Source organism: Protopterus annectens, chromosome 13.part0 (genome assembly GCF_019279795.1).
Source record: "Protopterus annectens isolate FY-2018-M chromosome 13.part0, PAN1.0, whole genome shotgun sequence".
In the NCBI taxonomy this organism is placed as follows: domain Eukaryota; kingdom Metazoa; phylum Chordata; order Ceratodontiformes; family Protopteridae; genus Protopterus; species Protopterus annectens.
The window spans coordinates 1,009,214,077-1,009,228,385 of record NC_056747.1 but is presented as its reverse complement, the minus strand read 5'-3'; the positions used below and the strand labels follow the sequence as shown (position 1 = coordinate 1,009,228,385).

General features: G+C 38.6%; 1 protein-coding gene across 1 annotated transcript in view; it reads left to right on the top strand.

Annotated features, from left to right (window-relative positions):
* LOC122788080 (death-associated protein 1-like) overlaps nt 1-14,309 on the top strand; it is a 614,327-nt gene that overhangs the window by 46,658 nt on the left and 553,360 nt on the right. The window contains exon 2 of the mRNA XM_044055007.1: nt 8,374-8,473. Within this exon, the coding sequence (XP_043910942.1) occupies nt 8,374-8,473 (100 nt within the window). The remainder of the gene's footprint in view (nt 1-8,373; nt 8,474-14,309) is intronic.

The following is a 14,309-nucleotide window of genomic DNA, read 5'->3' as shown; positions in this document are numbered from 1 at the left end:
CTACGTGTCACAGGCTGGTGTGTGCCTAGCATTGAGCAGTATTCTACCTTCACCAAGGATAATGCCACAGTATAAACATAAGATGATTGACTTTAATAATTCACTTAGTTTTTGGTGTCATTCTAGGGGAATACAGTATTTATCTGCATGGGAGAACATGGTTAACAAACCACATTTCTTTGCCAAGGATAGTCTGCACCTTATACGTTCTTGGATTTCTAATACTGGATAAAACATTGTCCTTCCTCACAGAGCATTTTTAGACAATACCAAAGTGACAAAATTTCTATCATAGCAAAAGCTACTCAAGAAAATGTAAAGGTGTTATTGCTCAATTCCAGGAGTCTAAACAAGAAGCTGCAATTCCTCCAAGCTGTCCTTACCTTGGAGAATGCTTACATCTCTGCAGTAACCAAGACATGGTTTAAAGTCACAGAGAGTACCCTGGCAGTGCAAAACGTAAGTGTCTTCCACACATTTAGACCAACATCTGCGCAGACAGGGACTAAAGGTGGAAGTATGTCCATCTACACCAATAACAAGCATACCTCTAGACTGGTTAAGCAGGATGACACACTAGAGTTCCTCCACATCCAGATTACCATGGACAAAGTCCCGTACAATGTCATCACAAGCTATAGGTCACCATCTATGTTTCATGAAACCCATAGATCATATGTAGACCTATTGGAGACACTCACATTTCAACTAAATACCACAATCACAGGGGACTTCAATTATCTTTCTATAAACTGGGAATCCTACATGACCCCATATTTGCAGGGGCAGATATTTCTAGACTTTGTAAACACAAACAGCCTGAACCAGTTAGTGCATACACCTACTAGAGGTGCAAACAACATATTGGACCTGGTACTCACAATTAAGGGAGAATGTTGCATCCCCCTCCCTTGTCATATCCTTTCTGGAAAGCTCAGACCACAAAGCAGTCTTTTTCAAAATAAGAATCAATTCTGTATTCCCAGTAAACTCTGCAACAGCTAGAAATTACTTCAAGGCAAACTACCTTTTATTAACAGATAACCAGTTAAAATTTCAAGCCCCAGGTAACAGCAGCCAGATAAGAACTATTCACAAAATCTCTGTACAGGCATGTCATTGATTGCATAGAGGCTGCTGCACCTATCCAGAGTAAGCCCAAAACTAACTCAAAGAATACACCACTCTGGTGGAATCCAAAATTAAACTGGTTGTACAACAAAAGGGAATAGTCATAGCTAAAATTAGGAAGTGTAACACCAAAAAAAGATAAAACTCTTTCAGCAAGTTTAATAGACAACTAAGAGTATTAAGTTCAACAAAGCAAATTGTGAGGTAAAATATCATCCCGGGCCAAGGACAATCATAAGGCCTTCTATAGCTGTGTCCGAACTCTCAGAGGCAGTATGCAACAGTGTGCCAAACTGTTGGTAAATGGAGCCACATTCACAGAAGTGGGAGATATAGCAAATTTTTGGCTGACATGTTTAACTCTATCTTTAGCACCTTCTCACCCCCATCTTTCCTTGAGGAATACCATCTAACATAATCCGTTCAACTGTCAGTAGGGAGGAGGTCTACGATGCACTCTGTAAGGCCAAGAATACAGCTTCAGTGGGCCCCGAAAGTATCCCACTATGGCTCCTAAATTGCCTGAAATATGACCTGTCAGGGCCACTGTTGCCACTATTCAACCATAGCCTCCACACATGCTTCATGCCACGCAAATGAAAGACTGCAGTGGTCATCCCTCTGCACAAGGGTGGACCATCAGTGAATCCCGGGAACTGCAGACCCGTTAGTTTGACTAGTCCCATATGCAAAGCCATGGAAAGAATTATAATGGAAATGATTAACAATGACTAGGAAACCTTCAGACACTGGACCCAACCCAGTCTGGTTTCATCAAAGCCAGGTCATGCCTACTGGATCTGGTGGACTTTTTTTGAGAAGGTCACTAGGGCAATGGATGATGGCAGAATGGTGCATACTGCTTACCTTGACCTAGCTAAAGCATTTGATACAATTCCCCACTTGGGTATTGTAAAACTTAGAATTAGGCATAAACCCCTATGTAACTTGCTGGATCACCAGCTGACTCACAAACAGGACCCAGGAAGTTTGGATTGGAGAGACCACCTCCACAAAGAGGCCAGTCACCAGTGGAGTGCCCCCGGGCTCTATGTTGGGACCACTTCTCTTTGGCATCAATTTTCTGGAAGTCATGACCAATGTCAGGGGCATCTGGCTTACTGAGTTTTCGGATGATTACTATCTAGGAGCAGTCATAAAAACCCTTCAAGATGCTAACATCTTATAGGAAGGTCTAACACAGACAAATGACTGATACCAAAGCTACAGCTTAAAATTCAATGCCAAGAAATACATAAATAGAACCTCTTGGGAAATTAGCCACCCAGGGTAAATACCTCATTAATAAAGCAACCCTAAAAGTAGACACAGTAGTCAGGGATTTGGTGACTCATGTAGATAGTAACCTGGCTCTCTACCAACGTGTCTAAGGTTGTAAAAAGTAATTCTATGTCACTCAACTTATAAATAAGGGCATGACATCTAGGTCCAGGGAAGTTAATGCGAAATTGTACTCTGCCATCATCAGACCCATCATTGAGTATAACACCTTTTCTGTATGGACCTGACCAGGCACACGCAGCAATTGGAATGTCTACAGAGGTTCCTCACAAAAAGAATACAGAGTGCAAACACAATGTCTTATGCAGATCACATCAAAGCCCTATCTCTGTACTTTGTTTCCTACAGACTGCTGCGAGGCGGTTTATCCTTGGATCCTGCTCTGATGGAACTTTTGCATATCCACAATGCGAACAGTACCAGAACAACTATATCTAAGGATTTAAACGTTGCTTTCAAGTTTACTAGGACAAATTGGAGGGACAGGTGTGTATCTCCATTCTTTGGAATAGGCTTCCCATCCATGTGAAGCTAAGCACATCCTTAACCTTATTCAAGTGCAACCTGGACCAGTGGATGAAAAATCAGAAATTCGCCCCTGATCTGACACCTACGTTTCTGATGGACAGAGGCAGCTATTAAATTAGCCCCTTATTAACATGCATCTCTCAAAATAACCTTTTAGGCACAGTAACTTGTGGATTACATTTGGATTGCATGGCTAGGCTTATGAAGACCCCGGTGGTCATTAGCCTAGTATTCAGCTATGAACCTATGAGCTGATATGTCAGGTCTTTTTCCTTTTAATGGCCAGCCAGCCTTCCCCTCAGAGTTCTTGTGTGTGTGTCTGTGTGTCTGTGTGTGTGTGTGTGTGTGTGTGTGTGTGTGTGTGTGTGTGAGTGTGTGTGTGTTTATATAAATAATAAGTTGCCTGAAGGACAGTTATCATGGATAAGGGGCACTGGAAGACACTGTGGTTCACAGAGAGCCTGGTGAGGAACAGACCTGAGATGCTAGATCAGAAGTACAACTCTGTAAGTGGTCAGTGTATAGTCATAGCTTGGATGTGGATGTTGGACGCCCATACCTGGGGTGGTAGTGCATATTCCCATTATGCTCTTTGTGTCAGTTTTCATCTTATGAATTGGTTATAGAATTAAATTTGTGCGCATTTTTTTGACTTGTTTGGTTCCAGTGTTTTGACTGGAGAGACCTTCCCTCTGGTAGCCATAAGATATATTTGGGACAGTGTCTCAGATCCAAGGATCATCGCCCCTATTCCTTATATATCCTAGTGGTATATTGGTTGATAGTGGTGGGACAAGCTGTCACATATTGGTAAGAGAGACTAATCCATCACATCCGGTTGACATTGATGGGATTTAGCCCAACTCCATTGCCAGATTCAACCTTCACACAAGGATTTGGAAATAAAGGTACAAATGTATGTAGAGTGGGTGACAGATTAAGTTTAGACTATAACTCTTTGAATAGGCTTTTACAAGAGAGGGATAAGAAAAATAATTAAGCTTGTCTGAGCTCAACACAGATAACACTGTGAAGGGATACTCAAAATTATCGAGAATAAAAGGTAGACTTACTAGTGCACAACAGGACTTAGAAATAACTAAAAGATGGGGGCCAACCTCAAAGTTGGTTCGGAGACACAGCTGGTCCAAATGTTAAGACAGAAGAGATCAATTAATATAGGTATTAAGGGGAAAATGTGAGAGAGGAAGTGGAACACTTTGCTCCCATTCAGGCTAAACCTGAGAGAAACTCAGAAGATAAGGGTGAAGGGAAGTGAATCAGATTGGCTACTGTATGAACTGTTGGATATAAAAGGGGAATCAAGGGGACATCTAAGGGGATTAGTAAGGGATGCCTTGAGGATGGCACGAGCAATGTACAAGGTGAAAAATAAGATAGTATTGAGTTAAATGAAGACTATAAGATTTGAGGGGAGGGGAAGTCTGTCACAATAGAGCAGGAGGGAAAGGGTCCTAAGACAAAGAAGGATAGCAGTTATTAAGAAAATTGGACCATGCTATGATTTCAGTGTAAATAATTTATTTTGGTAGTGTAATTGTTGCTCACCAGTTAGAATCTGTCAAGGAACTGCTAAGCGATGTTGAGAACATTTAGATTTCTGTCTTTTGTAAGTCATATAGTAAGAGCTAAAATTTAATTTAACAATGTCTGTTCTTTTGTTTTTCAGGATTGGGGTTAATGGACTACAAGAATAAATGACTAATTGACTTTTTTCATTCCTTGCACCTTAAGCATTTTTTTATTAGCTCTTGGACCTACCAAGTGTTCCACTGTGGATCACTTTATTAACCGAACCCCAATTAACGTTCTCCAAACCTGAAATCTGTCCAAGGTTCCATTTGCCTTTTACTAACAGAGTAATTCAATCACAATTATTTAAGTTGACTTCACCTTAAATGTATTTCCTGTAATACTGTTTGCATGGGAAAGTATTCTTTGTATGTACTGTTGCTCAAGGATAAGTTTACATCACAAAATGTCTAGTACATATGCATGCACAGTTTTTACATCGGGCAAATTCAGACAGTTCAGCATTCTTAATTGTCTTTAGAAAAACTGAGGACAATCGGGAACTTTAGAATGAGAAGGAAGTAGGGCTTTTAAGTAAATTGAGAAGGAAGACCTGATTATAGTGTGGTTGAAAGGGCAAATGCAATATTGAATTGGACAGAAGAGACATGACAGGTGCCAGGCTCCAGTAATAAATCCAAGACAGAAGTGAGTGCCATATTCAGAGTATTCCAGGATTAGGTGAAGAAGAAGCATACCCAATGTGGATTTTAGTGGGGGGAACCAAACAAAACAATACACTGTTGTTCAGGGATAAACAAAGTATGTATAACAAGCTAATTTGGGATATTGAATTGTGAAAGGATGGAGTGATTGAATTACCACTTGTGAAATACAGACATACCAGTTTTAGACCAATGAACTAGACAAGAAATGAAACAGTAATAGAAATGGGCAAAAGTCCATGCTTCAAATGGAGAAAAGTAAATCACATCACTGGTTAGGAAAACTAGGTGAAGAATATAAAAGAACAGAAGATCTGATGAGAAAAAGGGCTAGACACCTGTGGAAAAAAGGTCTAAGGAAACATAGCTGCAGGTAAATGACACTTGGTAAGAAACAATGATGAAAATGGACTTAAAGGGCCTGTAAAGAAGCTGTTTTATTTTAAAATGTTATATTAACTTTCAGTTCAAGTGGATCATGAATATCATTATGCCAGAATTATGTGGCAGATATATACATATAAATGAGTTAACAGAGAGGAGATAAAGCACATTAACTAACCATTTTAATTTGGTGTAGATTAGAGCCACAGTAGAAAGTTGGAAGAAGAGTTTATCAGCAAAATATGTAGTGTAAAGAGGGAGCGACAGGAAATAATTTTGGAAAAGGAGTTAAGTCATACAAAAAAAGTGGAGTATGGAGTATGAAATGGAGATCCTAGGGGGATTGGTCAGTGATCTCTTACATGGTCAAAGGAAGTATCATGCTACAGCACTGCAATAATAATAGAGAACAACATGGAAAAATAAGATGGTGGGGGCTTGTTTATTAGCAGCCTTTGTAACACTGAAGTGCCAGCCTGCCCAATATCTCCCTCTTGTTTTTTCAAGGTTTGGGGTTAATGGTAACGTTACTTTTTTCATGTCTCATACTTTAAGCTTTTCTTTTATCAGTTCTTGGATCTACCCTAAGTGCTCCTTTGTAGATCACTTTATTAAAGGAACCACAAGTAATGCTCTTCTAAGCTAACGTCTATTCTAGATTTCCTCATTTCAGAAGTATAGCCCTTCTGTGTGTTCCCATTGCCATATAACCTATGAAAAGTCACTAGTGCTGTTTAGAGCTATTTATCATATTTGTGTTAAAAGTGTTCACATACTTGTATTCCATAAATTAAATTAGCTATATTCTTTTAAATTTCTTGTTGAGTTGTAATTTTGCTTTGTTTAGTTGACAGTAAAATTCACAGTGTACTCAGCACTTTCTGTATATCTCTGGAGGGAGCGGTTGCTACTTGAAGGGATGTGTAAACCAATGTAGCTTGTTGCTGCTGATTTGCATACATGACTTTACATCTGTGGTATTCCTAGTTTAACTGGATATAAGAATGTGAAATATGAATCCATAAGTGACAGAAACTTGGTTTGCCAAAAACCTGGGGAAGTGTTTGTGTGTGTGCCTGAATGTGCGTTTGAGTATCTTACAGTGTATTGATGTTCCTTCTAAGATTAGTTTCAATGCTTTGCACCCACTTGAATACTGGGATAGGCTTCAACTGCCCTGCAGCTCTTTTTTGGGTAAAGTGGATAACTGCACATGGAATGAATTTACAGCTCAGAACATTCTGAGTTGGTAGGAACTCACCTTCCACCATGCGCAAATACTTTCTGCATCCCCCAACTAAATGTAACCTTCCTAAGGTCATAGCTACATTTCACTTACTTTATTGAAACATGTTCAACAAACTGAGTTTTATCAAATGACCCAATCCATTTTTACCTAGATGGCTTTGCTCTAGAAGACTTTTTTCAGTACACATTTGGTTGTATTTATGCTAGTACTTCTTTCAGTTTGACTTGATTTCTGATTTTTAGTGTTTTATTATTTTTAGAATTGGACAGAACCTTGCTGAAAGCGTCTTAAAAATTAAAGGTTGAGCACACAAAAGAAAATTTTACATTCTTCACAAAAGTGTAATTATAAACCAAGAAATACCAAACAAAATATATATAATTTTTGTGAATAGGCAAGCCCCTCTGCAACCCACAGTATGGTACCCCCATGCCACCTATGTATATGTGCCTACTTTGAAATGACGCCATGCTGGAGAAAGAAAAAACTCTCTTTAATCTTTTCCAGGTTTTGCTATAGTAAGTTCAGTAAAGAAAGTAACAAATATCTGTGCATCATAATTGCGCAGAAAATAAAAAAAAAATGTTTACTATTCTTTACTGATTAACGTCTGGTTTTAATATTTTTGGGCTTTGCGTTTTTCAGTATGAGGTGTTTGAAAGGCATTTGTATAAGTCTGCTGTGCAGAATTTATGTTTTAATTGTGGTGAAGCATCTAATTTCTATGAGATACAGTCCAGATAAGGAGTACTCTCCTAAAGTACAGTTTATTAAAAGCAGTTGGCTGGAAGCAAAAATCACTGAAAAGGATTTGGAGAGGCCAGCCTGTTCTTGTAGATGCAGTATGCCCATGTGTGACATTTGGCAACATGAATTTAGGTTCACTTACCTGACTGGATGCTACAGAAAGAGGACTAGCTAGTCAGGTGAATGAATGAGCAATTTTGACAGTCTTATTTTAAATGTGTTTAGTGGGAGTGAGATGAAGGGTAACCTGCTACAGCACTGTTGATCGATACCAGAGAAAGTGTAGAAGGAATGGATTCTGTAGAAATGAAGAGCAGGCACCTTGTAATAGGTGCAGACTCAGTAATGGTGCCTAAGCCATTCTGTTGGCCCATGCTATTTTATGAGATGATAAGAGATTGAGATGAGATGAGATGTAGTAATAAAGAGAATTCCACCAAACCCCATACATAGAATGATGGTGTCATGCCTTGTTTTCCTTGGCTAAGAGAGGGCTGTGGACACAGGATCAGCTCTTGGTTTTCAGCTGCACTGATGCAGGACTAAAAACAGTAATGTAAACCACTGTTTATATTTTCTCTTTTGACTAGTTTTAGCCACATCCTTCCCCATCCAGAAGCCATTTAGTTAATTTATTTTCCATCAGTGTTTTATTTATGTATTTTGTTCTTCACATGCAAAGAAAGACCATGTCAGTGTTGCTTAGAGACTGAAATGTGTTTGTTTTCAGCCTATTCATGGCACATCTTTAAAAATACATTGTTCTTCATTTAGTGAAAGCTGGGGGAATGCGCATTGTCCGGAAGCATCATAGCAGCGGTGATCATCAGAACCAGGAGAAAGATAAAGAAAGTAAAGAGTGGGAAAGCAGTAGGTAAGGACTAACTCTGAAATAATTATGTTGTTGGAAAAGCAGCTTGCAATGCAACTCACTTTTTTAATTACTCTCATTATATGTTTGTTTTTCATTGAAGATCAAATAAAATCCCCTACAAATGTCAATTGTTTCATAAACCACTTGCTGTAATGAAGAAACAACTGTTTTAATTGGGACATATTACCTCCACCTATTTCTTGGAAAAATAAATAGGAGGTGCAGTGATGTCCATAATGTCTACCTTTTTGATTTTAACCATTTCTTTTTGACTGCTACATCAGTGCAATAAATCAAAGAACAGTCCATGCTAGATATGCATCAATCCCTCTTCTCCCTAGGAAGCAAGAGCATATCCCTCCCAATTCTACCCTTCCCTCCCCATCTTGCCTTTTGATCTTATGAACATAAGATTATGATTATTATTGATTACAAATTATGATTATTATTGATTACAAATTCAGCAGGTAACTGTCTATTTTCAAACTCCATAGGGAAAATATGGAATAACCTCCCCCCACATTTACTTCACTAGACTCCTTTTTCAACTTTCAAAAAACAACTTCTATTATCTTAACAACTTCTGCTCCTCTGTCCTACCAATCCAGACTAAATGACTTCTTTCGCTTTCAGCCTTACCTCCGAAACGTAAAATCACTATCTTCCCCCTGCTATTTCAAAATGACTAAATTGTAAAAAAAAAAAAAAAAAAAAAAATAATATAGCTATATAGCTTTTTTTATTTTTTTTTTTTTGTTTTTTTTTTCACTGTATACTCTACTACTAAAAAAATGTGCTGTTAAATTATAATTTTTTTTTAATTGTTTAGTTTCCCTTTTTCCCCCAGGCCTCCACTGAAAATGGAAATTATCCAGCTGGACTAGCCCGGTCAACAAATGTAAAATAAAATAAAATAAAATAAAAAAGTCTTCTGTATAACAGGAAAAACATCTGCTGTACAGGTGGACTACTGCCAAGACCATGAAGTAGTTATTTCAATGTTTCTGATCTTGTAGGATGCATTCTTGGCATCACTGCTTGTGGAAACTGTGCTGCAGGGACATGTGCAATATAAGCAATTACATAAGTTTTCATGTTTACTGTAGAAAGTTATCATTTGCTTGAGAGAAGAATCATTGTGTTAAATGGTGTTTTCTTTAAACTTCATAGCATTTATCTGTTTTAATGAGCTCACTATCAGTTGTGCTAGTTACATTGATTTAATTAGTTTTAAGTGATGCAGGTCGAATGCACTTTTAGTACAAAAAAAATCATATGTTAAACTCCCAAGGTAATTTCATATGTTTCTGCAGGTGTTATTTAAGAGCACAAGTATGGTGTCTGGGTGTTAGGCCTGGCAGAAGTTCTTGGAGGCTGTGAAATTCTATAGTCTGTGCTTAGAAATTGGAGTGTTGTTGGGTTCTGTGTTTGATAGTAAGTGGGTGAACTGAGTTTGAGAAGAAGACAGTCATGAACCTGTGACTGTTACTACCATTCCAGAGCACATTGTACAGACGATTTTGCAGGAAAGGCTTTTGCATGTCCTGAATAGTAACCATCTTGCAACAGTGCAGTTTAACACAATAGATAAAGTGTCAGTCTGGTTTAATCCAGTTTTATATTTGGAGTTCACCAGAATAAACCAAACTTATTGGAGTGTGGCTTAGCTGATTTTTAGCAAGATGTCTGGTACTCTACTTTGCAGCAAGGTGTTATAGAAGTAAAAGTCCAAAATCGGGAGATGAATAACAGTTAAAACGTATGTCAGTTGGGGAGAATGGAATAAAAAGGCAGTAGCTTTTGGGGTGACACAGAGATAGGTGCACATGACAGTCCTAGTTGACATTTTTGTGTCAGGTGTCATACTCAGGTCAGATAGCAGATTCAGACAATTTTGTGGTGGGCAGGAGGCAGCTAGAGTTTCATATGAAAAGGACAAAATAATTATTTTATAAGAGGAATCCAGAAATCGTGTACATGATGGGAAGGCATTGGGCCTTGACAAACAGAGGAGGGAAGGACTGTGAGAGTTGTAGTAATCACTCCTGCATGGAATAGTGCATTGGGTTTCATGGCAGTTCACTGACTCTTGTTTGGCTGACTGGTAACATTTCAAATTCAAATGGTTAAGTCCTTATTTAGTCAACTTTTCATTTGGTTGAAACTGCATTTATTTGATTATGCCGTAGTTATACATATTCTATAAGGCACATGTAGAAAATATATAAATATAACATTTTCAAGGAGGCTAAGCTTCCCTGCACCCCTTGTTTGAGAGCTTTGATTCCTTGCCTCAGATGCTATAGATACTAACTCCTATGTCACACTACCTTGGAGATATGTGCAATTTTAAATTTAGAGACTAGACAAATATTGTCTTTACTCCAAAGTATTGTGACTTTAGAGTTGGTAATTTAGGGTGTGTGTGTGTGTGTGTGTGTGTGTGTGTGTGTGTGTGTGTGTGTGTGTGTGTGTGTGTGTGTATGCACTCGTGTGTGTGTGTGTGTGTGTGTGTGTGTGTGTGTGTGTGTGTGTGTGTGTGTGTGTGTGTGTGTGTGTGTGTGTATGTGTGTGTGATTGCTAGGGAGGGACAATGCGTGTGTTTTGAGAGCAACAGGTTGAAATACATTACTGTGGTCATTACTTCTATCACTGATCATATTCAAGCATTATAGTTGTACATAGTCAAAAGGTGTCTGTGTTGGGGAAGGAAGGTTCTTTGTGAGAGGTAATTTCAATTACTTGATCAAAGCTAAATGATCATCAGTATGACTTGTGAGGGAAGCACACTGCATACATCTGAAAGCAAAATGTTGAAATACCTTAGTTTGATCATTATTTTTTCACTTTAATTAATCAAACATCAGATATCTTGACAGCTGAAAGTGGATATTCTTGTGTTTGTGTATGTCTGCGTGTCTGTATGTGTGTGGATGTAGTCTGTAGGTGAAAGTAACTGATTTTTACAGTAAAATAGTCATTGATTTGGCTTCTCAGGAGCAATTTGTGTGCATATGTGTGTGTGTGTGTGTGTGTGTGTGTGTGTGTGTGTGTGTGTGTGTGTGTGTGTGTGTGTGTGCGTGTATGTGTAGAAAATATTTGTGAAAAGTGTGTTTAATGTTACATTTGTTAACCTAGCAGGTGGCCTGGGCCTTGGACCCTTTCCCACCATTACTGGATGATGCCATTAGCATTCTCAAACAATTTGTAACAGGTTTACAAAATGCATACAGTGGTAAAGCCAACTGGTGGTGTAAACCTTGGCTGTTGATGATTGTCACTGTGAAGCGACACCCCGACCCCATGTGCAAAAATAGAAAATAGGGGTTGTGAATGGATGTAGAATTTAACTTGCATAACTAGAATGATTTCTTAGGCAACACCTGTAAAATATTTGCCAAATAATATTTTTTAATGAATAGTTCACAAGATATTAGTAAAAGCAGTAGATATATTTATATTGTATGTTGCGGTAGTGGTGGTTAGCTGCCATGACACAGAAATTAGTTTGCAACTAGACCTTAAATCAATTTACTGCAAGTTTCATTTGGTTATTAGCTGTTTTGATTTAACTAATAATTAATTTAGTATCTTGATTGTTGTTTCACTGGACTGCATACTATGCCAATATTGCAATAAACTGCAGGAGTTTTAACATGTAGTCTACTTTGGTGTATGGAACTGCTTTTGAGGTTTTGGAGATACATGCTGACAGCAGCTTGCAGGTTTGCAGCATAGATTACCAATACCTGTCATAGGTTCATAAATACTTAACTAGGCTATTGATCATGAAGATCTTTGTAAGCTTAACCATAGAGGTTTCAGGGTAACCATTTGAAGTGTTGAAATGCAGAGACTGAATGACTGAAAGATTGGACTTGCATATGCTAAGTCCAGATGCCATTTCTCAGAATATTCCCTTTTGTCTGAGATATGGAGATCTCAGAGTTAGTAGATATACGTTTGAGGGAGCAGAGTACAGCCCCCATGCACACAGAAAAAGAAGTTTAAAAGAGAAAAGCAGTTTTCTAAATTTGGTCTTCTTCTGTGTTTTCAGTCCTTTCTTTTTATTGGCTTGTCAGCATCAGCATTTTGAGTGCCAGCACTTTAATAGGGAGTTAGATTTTAGCCCTTACATTTTAAGAAAGAATAACCCAGGGACAAGCAGAACATTTGAAAGTTGCCCCTATCCATGAGAGACAGGGGTGCTAAACCAGGCATGAGTTTGTAGGTACCCATCCATTCATCCAGATTTCATTTGACTAGTTTAAGAGAAGTACTTTGCTTTATATGGCAAGGAGGTCAATTCCACATAAGTAGTGTTCTCTGAGATACATAGCTGTCTTTCGAACGTCTTCTGTTTATGATACTGTGATGCCCGTGCACTGGCCCTGTAATTAAGGAGCCTCAATCCTCACCACTAGCACCAGTGAGGGGTGTCCACATTGGGAGGATGTCAAGTACACGCACAGTAAAGTATAATTTCCCTTAACAGCACACAGAGTTCACAGTCAGTCTGGGACTGGTTTCTCCCTTCCTCTTTGGATCCCCAATAAGACTCCCCACTGGCACAGCTGTAGGATTCAGATCTCAGCCGACTAGTCAAGCCAAAACCTCCAGTAGCCTCTCTGTCCAACCAGCGTTTTGTGTCCCTGCCCAAGTAGCTGACACACACACACACTTTGAGATTTGGTTTATATACAAACACACATACACTCCTGGGGAAGGCTGGCCCAGGTTCACTAGCTATGCCCCCTTCTGCCCAGGCTGTAAGGTAGTAATCCACTGCCACCAACTACACATATCAGCTACTGTAAAAGCCCTTACCAAAGGGTGTCCAGTTCCACTGTGTAATATTACTGTTATCAAAACAGTAAGTGTAAACCAGGGCTAAGACTATTGGAGTAGCCCATACAGTGTCACCAAATACATGCAAGTACTCTTAAGAGCTTAAATATATCTACACACAACAGCCACAGTTAGGAGGTTTAAATATATTTAATAATAAATAATAAAACAAAGACAATGCTTATTAACTCAGCACAATGACATTAGAGAGTTCAGAAATCACAGGAAATACTTTAAAACAACATTGTAGGATAGTCTCACATAAATATAGAAAACAGCTAGACTAATCTGGCTGTATTTCTGTCTGTCTCTAAGAGAAATCATTGGTCTAAATACAAGGCAAAGTGCTGGTAAGCTGATGTGCTCAGGTTCAGAGCAAAATACAAAATGCCCTTCTTACTCTCTAAGATAGCCCTTAAATTGATAATAGGGTCTATGTTAAATATTCGAACATCCAAAATGTCGAACATTACATGGTCGAGGCCAAATGTTCGACATTTGGATGTTCGAATATCAAAAAAAAAAAAGAAATACACACTTTAACAATGTGAGCAGGGGGCTAGTCCCCCTGCACCCCCCCCACTTGTATATACCAACTCCGAGACTGCACTTCAGTGCAGAAAAGGGAAATTCTCCCTATCTGCACAGTATGGCGCTGTTAAAAGTCAATCTTCGAACACTTGCAGTTTCGAACGTTTGGTCTCGACCATGTAACATTCGAAATTGTGAGCATTCGAAGAATTGATATACACCCAATAATACACATTACTGCTGAGTCATTTCAGATTACATCATTCTTGTTACATCTACTTAAATTCCCAGGCTCACAGAACTTAAAATTTAACATTTATTTTTGTTTAATCTGCACCTGCCAGGAAGTCACAGTAATAAAAGACACTTTACATGTGAAACCTAGTAATTATCTCTGTCTTAAAACAATATAAAGAATTTCTAGCTGCAAACATCCTGTCTCTGAGCTTGAGATCAA